Source organism: Otolemur garnettii, unplaced genomic scaffold, assembly GCF_000181295.1.
Source record: "Otolemur garnettii isolate 467f Iridium unplaced genomic scaffold, OtoGar3 scaffold00011, whole genome shotgun sequence".
NCBI classification, from domain to species: Eukaryota; Metazoa; Chordata; class Mammalia; order Primates; family Galagidae; genus Otolemur; species Otolemur garnettii.
In genome coordinates this window covers 10540014-10552050 of record NW_003852406.1, presented here as the reverse complement: position 1 = coordinate 10552050, position 12037 = coordinate 10540014, and the positions used below count along the sequence as shown (strand labels likewise).

The window sequence follows — 12037 nt, the reverse complement described above, 5'->3', positions numbered from 1 at the left end:
GAAGGTTCTTGTAATTATCTAATTAAAGATCTTTAGAGATTACCTTGAGTGAAAGAGAGGAAAAAAAATAATGCAATACCAAAGCTGGGCTATTGCATATTACATTACTTCCATGTAAGGGCAATCTCTAATTTGTTAAAAGTCAATGGATCTGACGACATAGTCTTTGCCAAGCACTTGTCATATTAACCTGTTTCTTGTCATCCACGTTTATTGACTGGTGATGTTTGCTGCAGGTGACAGAGTTGCCCCAGTGCTTGGGGGAATCAAGCAAGGTACAATCAATTCATCAAAACTATTCCTAACCACTGATTTCTAAATCTTAAAGCCATTTTACAGTCTGAGTAAAAAAAAATACCTGAAATGAGGCAAGCTCTTCATGTCACTCCCCCTCTGTCCCCATCAGCTTTTGTGGATAAAGGCATTGAGTAAATGAAAACTTAATATTACGGCCACCAAATAGCCAAAAAGCCTCTAGTGACTTGCTGCTTCCTGAAAGAGATGAATCTGATAGCTAACTCACACTGAACCAAAACAAAACTCTCTACGACCAGCTTGGCAACTAGGGAGGCATTGTTGGGCCTGAATTTAGGAAATTAGGAAATACTTACGATCATGATGAATGTGCCCAAGAACTCGGCAAGTATTTCTTTCATTAAGCTGCTCTTTAAGGCCAGTCTCTGCTTGAAGCTTTTCCCCTTCTCTCCCTTCTCCGGCTGCATCTTGGGGCTGCTTGGAGGACTACTGTTTCCACTAGCACCTGCCTGTTCTGGTCCCCACCTTCACACGGACATGAAAATGGAAGTTTTGACAACTGCTCACGGGATTCCTGGAGATGTCTGGTGAGATTCTTGGACTGTATAAGTGCTGTCCCAATTATAGGCTGTGACTTAATCCTCTTCTGGTGGAACTATCATTCTCTGTCCGCTGATATTTGTTGGAATTCTCAAGTTAGAACCTGAAATCCCCAAAACGAGCCTTTTTGTGCCTGATAGATTAATCATTACCTTTATTCTCAAGGTATTTTTTTCTCTGTTTTTTTTTTTCTTTCCCCCTGAGAGATGAGAAAAGAGATGTGCTGGTGGTGTTGCCAAACCACAGTGATGGGCCCTGGTCCAAAAGAGATTTACATGTTACACAATTGCAGGCCTCTGATTTTTTTTGTTTTCCCCATTCGGAAGTGGGTGGTTGGGGTGTAGTTTGCAATTGTCAAATCAGGTATAGATACCCCCAGTGTAAACATTCTTTTCTGAAGAAAGCTTTTATGCAAACTAGAGAGTTTGAAGAAAATATAGATTTATTGTCCTACAAGGTTAATCAGTCTTGTTTTCTTCCAGTATCAGTTCAGTGCCTTCGTGACACCATTCTGAGATTGCTAAGAACCACTGTGCCCATCCTAGAGATGGGAGAAAGTAACATACAGAGAGACCATTGCAGGCTTCACACTGCAAGTCTAGAGGACAGCATGGGGGAGGGGGTCACTTTCTCATTACTGAAACTGGACTTCGTCTGCTGAGGATAGTTGAGATCCAAAAATTGGATAGATCGAGGAGTCAACTTCTTGCATTTCTTTTGAAGAGGACTCCAGTTTAAAAACAAGTTACTTCTCATTATTAACCATGAGACATTTAGAGAAAATACATTGAAAATAAACGACAGCAGCTTGAAAGTCGGTGCTTTACGGGGATAACTGAGCTAGGAAGAGATCAATCTGAGTACACATGATTCCAAATGAACAAGGAAGGGGATCAATACACCTAACCAAGGGTCCTAGGTCATTGCATTTAAATTTGATGAACTAACATGCTTGCATGCAGCAAACTGTGTTTGGGATTAGCTTCTTGTTCTGCCAAATATTCAAGCCTTGTTTTTCAAAACTGGTTTGCCTAAAGAAATAGATTACAGCATTAGCTTCTGAACACCAAGGCAGTCCCATGGAATTAGTACCCACGTGGTTTTCTTCCTCCCAACCCTCCCACAGCGAAGCCAGATCTGTTTCAGGCCCTCCCCTTCCTTTGCAGGAGACTCTCAGTCATTTCCAGCTGGGGAGACAGGTGGGAAAGGAGGGCGGAGAGGACGTGGAGAAAACAGCTGGTAAGAGTCCAAGGGCAGAAGGTGACATTTAATCTGTAGATGAAATTTATAATTTAGATCTAAAGAAGTTATAACTTGCCCACATCATTGCAGAACCAGGACAAAACCCCAGAAATTTGGCTTTAACTCTTGGTTAAATTATCAGGGATACCATTGTCTGGAAGGGTTAGCTAATGACTACACTACTCCCAAGTACCAGTGGATGGACCAGAGAAACAGGACTTTATTAATGTGACTACAACTAATAACAACACACAGGAGTGTATTCTCTGGTCTCTTCATTTGCTCATCTAACAACTATTTATTGCATACTTATTATGTGCCAAACACCACACTTAGCAAAAGCACACAGAGTTCTTGCCCTTCTCAGAGCCTGGAGCCGAGTGAGGGAGATAGACCTAAGTGAAATAATCTCCCAGTTGTAAAAATTAAATCACAACTGAAATGTATACTATAAAGATGGGGGCCAGGCCTGGCGTGTTGGCTCATGCCTGTAATCCTAGCACTCTGGAAGGCTGGACCAAGAGGATCCCTTGAGCTCAGTAGTTAAAGACCAGCCTGAGCAGGAGAGAGACCTTGCCTCTACTAAAATATAGAAAAAAAATTAGTTGGGTATTGTGGTGGGAGCCTGCAGTCCCAGCTCCTTGGGAGGCTGAGGCAGGAGGATTGCTTGAACCCAGTTTAAGGTTGTCAGGAGTGAGGCTATTGCCATGGCACTCTAGGCTGAGCAACAGAATGAGGCTTTATCTCAAGCAAATTAACAAACAAACAAAAGATGGGGCTACAGGTCTATGAGCAAATATGCAAAGGGATTTCACCTTGTCAGAAAGCTAGCCAATAGCTTCTCCAAGAACATCATGTCTGAGCTGAGATGAGATGGAAGTATAAGGGTTAACTGCATGAGGTGGGGAAGGATGTATGTGTGCAAAGGCCTTAGTGGAGGCTGGGGGGTGGGAGAGGGGAGCAGCACAGAATGATGCATATCAAGGAATGAGAGAAACCCACTGTGATTAGCTTTCAGAGAGAGTGAAGGAACACAGCACACAAGATGAGCCCAGAGCCATGGGCAGGGGTCAGACCCTACTAAGCCTTGTGTTTAGGGCTAAAGGCATAATAAGTCATAGAGGTGGTTTAAGCAGTAATATGACATTATCTGATTTGAGCTTTGGAAAGATTATCTTAGCTGTGTTGTGGAGAGGAGATGGGAGGGAATCTGGAACAGGCATAGGTAGACTCATTCTAGGACTATACAGAAGGTTGCTTTGACAATGCAGAAATGGAAGATTCAACAAGTCTTTTACATGTAGTATCTGCAAGTTAAAAGGACTTGGTGGATTAGATGTGGGAGATGAGGGAAGGGGACTCATCGAGGTTGGTTTCTGGGTTCCTGGCTTTCTCGGGAAGGTAGTGCTAAGCCCTGAGAGAGGAAACCCTGGAAGACTGTAGTGGAAGATGATGAGTTCTGCTTGTGCAAAAGTGAGCCTCAGTGGTTTCTAGGAGAGGCCATGGGTCCAAATAAAAAGGGAATGTCTGTGTGCTCACAGAGGTGATAACTGAAGCCAGGATTAAAGACGAGGTTCCCTGGGAGAGAGCTTGAAAAAAGCAGAGACTGAGCCTGAGGCACTGAACATTTCGTGCTTAGGTAGAGGGGGATGAAACCTTTATTTGTTTTACTCTTTAGGTGACAGTCATGCTTCTTACCTTCATCATCATGAATTGCTCATTATCAATCATAGTCCACTCACATTCCTCTGAAAGCTACCAAACAAAATGTTCAAAAACAGCCTAAGAAGGTAAGCCTCCCTCTCTTCATCCATCTAGTAGGAGGCCTTTGTAGAAATATCATTACTTCAAAGTTCTAATTGGAAGCATGGAGCTGCTTAATTGCTTTCATCCATTGATACAGAAAAATCTTTAATTGAGTATTCACCATGTGTCAGGCACAGCATTAAGTAGTAGTCCAAGGGAAAAGGACCTCCAAATCAACACACCATATAATAAAATAGTAAGCAAGGTAGTGAACCAAAATTCCAAGGTCATCAGAGAGGTCATTCATTTCCAACAAGTTGACAAAGTTTGCTGTCAATAATACTAATACTGATGTGCTCTTTCTGCCATGTTGAATCTCCAGGGCTGGCCTAAGAGGCTCTTTTAGTTCTCCCTGACTCGGTACTTCCCAACATTTTCTTTTTCTCAACAATCTCTCTTCCGTCTATCTGGTTTTGCCTTGAGTGACCGTCTTTGCTTACACTCGTGGCATCCCAGGACAGAAGCCTGTGTTCCTAAGGGTGACCACTTCACCCTCTGGCTTCACTTCAACCTTTCCTACTGTGGCCACCTTCTCACTGTAGTTCAGAAGTCCCTTTGCACGGTCACTACTGGGACACACGGGACCGTTTCTCTTTCAGAATCTTTAATAGGAAGACTTGTCTCACCGAATAACTTCCAGTTCTCACACTTCATCTACTCACCAACTTTCTCAAATCTGCTTGTCACCCTCCTCATAAATTCCAGTCCCTCTCCACCTAGTTCTTGCCTCATGATTGCCCAAGTGGCTAATGAAGCACTTACCAGCATCTCAGGTTCCCCCAACCCGTTGACTTTATTCTATACCTACACTACCAAAGCCCAACTCTGAATATACTTGGTCATCTATTTTTCTCAGATATTCTCTCTTCAGGCTGCTGAGTGAGGCTGAAGAAAATCATATAAGAATATGTCATATAAATATTGACCCTATCACAGGTAACTGTGATAAAGCATCAGTCATGGCCCCATATCCTTAGTTCCTTTGACTTCAAAGGTTTAGCATGCTGCAGAATCACCCTCCCTTGGAAACCCTGATGCCCTAGATCTGGGATGGTACCCAGGAATCTCACAAACATACTTGATGATTCAGATCCCATGTCTTATTTCACTCTCTACTACAATAGCCATAGGCCTCTCTGTGCCTTTCAGCTCATAGTCACAACCCTCCTACTTGGCTGGTTGTTCTTTTCTCCCAATCTGTCGGGATAACAAATAGAGTTCATTGGCTACAATTCCTTTTGTGTCTCTCCTTCTCAGAAACTTGCCCTAGTTCTATCTATGTTGTCCTTCATTCCTTTCTTCTCTCTAAAATTAGCCCTATGCTGCTATTCTGTTCTAGCCCCTCTGGACCTTGGCCAAATCAACATTCACCTCTCTTTCTAATATTGGCTTTTTCCCAGGGGCTAAAATAAGATCAATTCTCTCTTATGCTGAAAAATATTCCTTCAGAGTTGTTCACTTCAAATTATCATTTCATCTGTCTCCTCTACTTTCTTTCTTTTCCATTTGAAGAAGACATAAACTTGTCCCCTTGAGTATAGAACTATATTAAATGGTGAAAAAAAGCACAAGTATTTAAATTAAAATGTTAAATTTCTCATAATGTCTGTCCTCAGAAATAACCACTGTTGACAGATTGACATATGACCTGCAGAATTTTTTCAGTAGTTCTATATCAATATTTGTTCTTTTTCCCTTCTAGAATTATGTTATGCTCATTTACAAGATTAATTTTTTTCCCACTTAAAATGTTCTGTTCATCTTTCTATGCCAATGTGTCATTTATCATTTTAATGACTGTATAATATTCCCTTTTACAAATTTATCATAATTTGAACTAGCTCCTTCAGGTAAACAACTGGTTATTTCCAATCTCCTCCAATGAAACAACATTGTAATGAGCATCCTTAGGTATATCTTTGACTCTATCTCTTAGCACAACTACCTAGAGTTGAATTAATGGTCAGAGAGTATGTGTGTTTGAAGTGTTTTAAAGTGCCCGTTTCTCCCACTTTATATCTTTTGTATTAACCTGGATTGAGTTGGAATGCATTCTTCTAAGTAAATCATCACAAGAGTGGAGAAGCAAGAATCCAATGTACTCAATTCCAATATGAAGGCTGTAGATGATCTAATACAAGGTGGGGGATAGGGGAATGAGGGAGCAGGGAGAGGAGAGGTGGGAAGGGGATGGGGGTTCAAGGTGGACGGCACACTTCTTGGGGGTGGGACACAATTATAAGAGGGACTTTACCTAACAAATGCAAATAGTATAACCTAATTCTTTGTACCCTCAATGATTCCCAAACAATAAAAATAAATAAATAAATAAGTAAATACAATGCCTGTTTCTCCCAGTCTCTTTAATATTGGGTAATGTAAATCTCTTCAATCTTTTCCCAAACACTTAAAAAAAATTGGTTTTATTCTATTTTCTTACCAATCATGGCAAGCAGAATTCTTTATTTCTGTATGTATGTCTTCTATCTGCCAGCCCTAATGAAATTGCTTATAGTTTTAAATAGGTTTATATCACAGTGAACATTGTTAGTTGCCTACTTAGCATCTATTAAACCCTATTTCTAATAGTAACAGATTTGCATTTGGAGATCCACATTTCCCCTATGCTACTACGGGCTTTAGGTAGACCATTCTTAAGTCCAAGGGCAAATACTGACCAGTCTAAATCTATAAGAATTAATTTCCCTCTCTTGAAACCATACCTGGTTTGGGAATAATAATGTGAATTAATTTGCAGTCAATGAGATTTGAGAAGAGGCTTGCTAGGGCTTTGCAAAGGAGTTCCTCACATCTGTGAAACCATGTAGTTATTAAAAACAGTCATCCCTTAACCTTGGATATACACAGGGGTGTGGAGGACTATCCTTCTAATAAATCTGGTAACAGAAACTAGCAGAGCCTGAAAACAGGACGTACATTCGTTGTTGATGACATCACTAAATTCCTGGATTTACTAACCCTGAGGCTCACTCCTCCTCTGGGCTTGCAGTTATGTAAACTAAGTCAGTTTGAATATGTTTTCTGTTAATTTTAACATGAAAAAGCCTAAACTGATTTGATTATCTCCAATTTTTGAGGTAGACTATAATATGAACTATAATTGTCTTTTTACCTCTTCCATTTTCATTCTTTTATTTTTTTTTCTTATTTCTTTTCCTTGTCTTATTGCATTGGCTAAAACCATTACAAAGATATTAAATCATAATAATGAAAACAAGCATCCTTGTATTGTTTCTGAAGTCAAAGGCAATGCTTATTATGTTTTATATTTCCTATTGTCATGCTAAGAATTTTGTGTTATTGTTGTAATTACTAAGAATGTTATTTCTTACATGAATGGGTGTTACGTTCTATCAAATGTCTTTTGAATATTTAATGAGAATTCATTTCAAAAACTTCTGTTTTTCTTTATGTTATTAATAAATCAATATTCCATTTTAAGTGTTCCTATGTTGAACCAGTCTTGCATTCCTGAATAGGCCCCTATTTGGTAAAGACATGCACATAGATATGCTGTTAGATTTAATTTTCCAATATTTATTTTTAATTTTTTTTGCTTGGATATTCATAAGTAAAACTACAAAAGTATAATCCATATTTCTCTATCTTATAGAATAATTTAAATAACCTAAGAATCACCTGTTCCATAAAAGTTGATGGTCTCTCTTTATATATAAATATGAACCAAGCTCCTCTTTGGGTAATAGAACTTTGAGAATATTTTCATATCTACTATAATTAGTATTATCTATAGGAATTATGTAAATTTTAGTTGTTTATGCTAGAAAGTTTCCTAGAAATTTTTCTGTTTAATCTAGAACTTCAAAATTATTAATACAGATGTAGTAAAGCATCCTTTTTAGTTTCAAATATTATCTACTTATATTTTATTCTTTCTCTTTCTTGGTCTTAATTGCCAGATGTGCATCATTTTTATTATTTTTGTAAAACCATACCTTGATTTTATTTGTTAACTACAGTTGTTATTTTATTTAAGATCATCTAATTTCTCATTATTCTTAGTTAATACATTTCTCTTGATTTAATTTTATTTCTTTTATTTTTCTTATTCTTTCTCAGAGTTCACTGCTTAATTGATTTATTTCCATTTCTATTGTAAAAGTAATTAGGAGAATTTCTTTAGTTCATTGTTTCACTGTTGTTAATTCTTAGAGAATCTATAATTTCTGTTTTGATTTCCCTTAGACAAAATAATTGTCAGTGTAATTGTTAAAGATAGTATCAAAGAAAGTTTTATTAATATCTACCTTTTTTGCAGAATATTCTGAGATTATATTCTCTGAGATTTTAACTTTTTAGAATGCATTGAAATGTTGTTATGGTCTAATACATATGATCAAGGTTTTTACTGCTCTGTAAACCTTTAAAGAATAGCTTTGCATTGCATACAATTATATATTCATATAATGAAGATTAATTAAGTAATTGTTTTAAGGTGGAGATGTTAAGGTTTCACTTACATGCTAGAGACAGAGAAATTTTAGCAGGATACATTTTCTTATTAGACCAGTGATTTGTTTGGTTTCACATTTCTACCTTCCAAGGAAGATTGCTTTATTATTTTCTGAAGAGGGATAGTGATCTAACGTTGTTTTATCTCTGGTATCCTTAGGTCTTCCTAATAGAACCTCCATAGTTGACCATCTCCCTATATTGACCACCTCCATACATTGACCTAATTTTCACAGATCGGACATGTACCACATGTACATATCAGTACAGTAAACCTAGTTCCTCATATTTATGTTGACCAGTGGTCAATTTACAGAGGTTCTACTGTATTTAGGAAGACACAAGTTGCAGCTACACACCGTGTGACTCAGGTCAGAAAGCCACATTCCTCTCAAGGCTCAGAATAGTTTAAATTTCCAACAGGTTTAATTTTAGAATATTTAATTTCATATTGCTAAACTAGCCCAGACTATCATTAGGTGAAATTGTTAGGTGAAATCCCTGTAACAGACTCCTTTATGCACACACACACACATATATGAATGCATGTGTGTGTGTATATATAAACATTGAAGGTGCCAAAAAATGTATACACATTTGAAGAAAGGAAAAAAACTATATTAAAAATGTAATACTTAATATATACCAATAACAAAAGATGAATCTAATCATATTGAGTACCTCTTGTAGGTGCACAAGTCAACTGTGACTCAAGCATTACAAATTTAATACAGTTTTATCCTTTTCTTAAATTGTGTATACATTTTTTTGACAACCTCTGTATATGTGTAATGCACCTTCTACACACCATTGCCCAAGCACAATGGAGAAATCCCATTTTGACAAGAATGAAAGGAGACTTTGACTTATGGATAGATCTTTGCTCAATTTTTCCTAATTTCTTTATGATTATGACATTTTATATAATAAATACACTAAAATTGAGACAAGGCTCCTTAGGTAGACTTGCAGCTCTTGATGAGAGTGAGGCTGAGGCCAAGGGCTTGGTGTTGACCACTTGACCTATGTGAACTCCACAGCCCCAGCCATGTGAGTCTATCAGTCACACCAGCTGATCACACAGGCTAGGAGTGATCTAGTGCAAAGTCAAATCCAGAACTACAAAAACACAAAACCCTTTGCCCCACCTGGGCATTAGCAACAACCACATACAGACAGTTTGTATTACAGCTGCAACATTAGCATTTTAGGGGTGAAATTACTAACCAAGTTGGGGATCACAGTGAAAAATCACATATCCCACACAGTAATGGTAGAGTAAAAAATCTAGGACTTCCATTCTCTACAGGTCCTTGCACTTTCCCACTCCCACTCCCACCCCACTGGGAAGGATGCTCAACACAATCTCTTGAGAAGGACACTAAAGTCCCCCCCAATCTCTCAGCAATTGGGACAGGAGTCCATTGCTTACTTTTTGAGCTTTGCCAGTAGAGTGCCCCAAATACCTACTGGTTGTTTTGTATTAACCCAGGGTGCTTTCCATATATAGTCCCAAGAATCTGGGAATTCCTTCATGTTCTAGCAACTTAGTTCTTTCACTTAGTTCTATAAAAGTGCTAGCTCAGAAGGCTGTCCTTCCAAAAGCTACTCCACAAATTACAATTCCAGTTGCTCCTATATGTGCAGAGGACACAAAAATCAGGTTTTAGAGCTCTTTCCATGATAACCCTCTTCTAACTTCGTATTTGTTGTAACACAAAGGAAAGAAACAGCAATGGTCACTGATCTGCTTCTCAGTTAAATGACGTTATCTTCAGAGAAGACATGCCATCCTTCCCTCAAGAACATTCTATGTTATCCATGGACTTCTGGGAGACACTAAGGCACAAGTGCAAGGGAAGCTTTCCTTAGCTCCTGAGATAAGCAAGGGTTATATTATTATAATAAAAAGTTAACTTGCTAGCTGTTGAAAATATGCTATGATGGCTTCTAGAAAATTAAAAACAGAATTACATTTCTTCAGATGGACCTTTATCTGAAAACTCATTGCAGAATATGCTCCTGGCACCAGAAACCATGCTCCTGGTAGTGAGTTAAAGGCGTATCTTTAAATGCCACATTTCTCAATGAAAGTATGCTTTCAAAAGCACCTTGAAACATCTTCTTTAATATAAAGAATTTGGCGACTTTAACGATGTCTACTTAGATAGACCTTTTGTAGATTAATCTCCGAACAATTAATCAAGTTTCCACAAAACCAAGTGGCTTTGGTAGTTGAACTGATAAAAATAACTAATCAATTAATGATCATATAACTAGTAGGGAAAATTTTAAAATCAGCCCTATCTTGACTAAAAAATCTGAATTGAACAAAGTTCTGGCTGCTGTGTGCTCACCAAAGGGCTCCTTAACCTTGTGACTCTCATGTCCTTCATGATCTGAGTTCATTGATCTTTTGGGTACAAAGATGAAGATCACCTGTTTATCCAAATATTTGCTCAGAGAGAATTTGTTCAAGGGGAAGTGAGTTGACTAAAGGAAGCAAGGTCACTTTTATTTTTGTTTGTTTTGTTTGTTTCATGATATCAAAGAGACTGTTGAAATTCTGTATGCTACTAAGGGACATGAAGAAAACACTGCAATGTATTGAAACAAACTGGAAATTAACAGCACTTTTCAAATGAGCATTTTATCTATAATTTTAATATATTTATTATATTTGTACATGGAAAGAGATAAAGTGATGTCCTGCAAGTGGTTTAATCTACTATCTTCAAGCTTATTGACTGGGCATCTTGCCTATCTTGTCTATATTCTGACATATTGTTCTTATCCATATTGATTTGGTTCAGTTAAGTAAATAATTTTTGAGCATATGAGTGCTTAACATGCCTTTAGGTTCTGGACACAGGAAGGTACGTGAAAAGGAAAATAATCTCAACCAAGTTAAGGAATCATATAACATTGGTATATTTAGTAAATGTATAAAATAGCTATTTTATCAAAAATCCCAGGGTGAGATTGAAACAGAGATTAAGACTAGCTAGTTGACAAGTACTTGACAAGATTTCAAAAAAAAAAATGATATGACATTATTTACTTTTCTGCAGAGAAATTCACAAGATCACAGAATTTTACGGCTTAATACAGCATAACCCAAACCCTTTGTCATAAATAAGGCACACGAGAGGCTCAGTGACTTCCCTAGAGTCCGCTCCGTGGTGGGGGAAGGATTGTAATTCTAGAAGAGAACATCCTAATTCCCAGTCTTATGTCCTTTCCCTAGAATGTGTTGTCCCTCCTTGTTCTGTCACTAGTCTCACTCATGCACATTGGAGGCCATGGAGGATGGTCTGGTTGGAAAGGGGAGATGGAATACATGCCTTGGTGTTGGGTTATCTGTACTATTAACAGAAAGAATAGTTTTGTGAAGGTACTTTACATAGGATTTAAAAAATTTATAATTGCCAAGTCATGGAAGAAGCCCAAATGCCCATCGACCTATGAATGGATTAATAAATTTTGGTATATGTATACCATGGAATACTATGCAGCATTAAAAAAATGAAGACTTTACCTCTTTTATGTTTACATGGATGGAGCTATAAAATACTCTTCTTAGTAAAGTATCTCAGGAATGGAAAAAAAAATATCCAGTGTACTCACTACTGCTGTGAAA

The 12037-nt window shown here is 37.8% G+C and overlaps 1 protein-coding gene across 1 annotated transcript in view; it reads right to left on the bottom strand.

The window, feature by feature from the left end:
• Nucleotides 1-1017, bottom strand: part of AQP9 (aquaporin 9) — a 42763-nt gene extending 41746 nt beyond the window's left edge. Inside the window, exon 1 of the mRNA XM_003784379.3 lies at nucleotides 612-1017. Within this exon, the coding sequence (XP_003784427.1) occupies nucleotides 612-722 (111 nt within the window). The 5' untranslated portion in view covers nucleotides 723-1017. The remainder of the gene's footprint in view (nucleotides 1-611) is intronic.
• Nucleotides 1018-12037: the final 11020 nt, after the last annotated feature.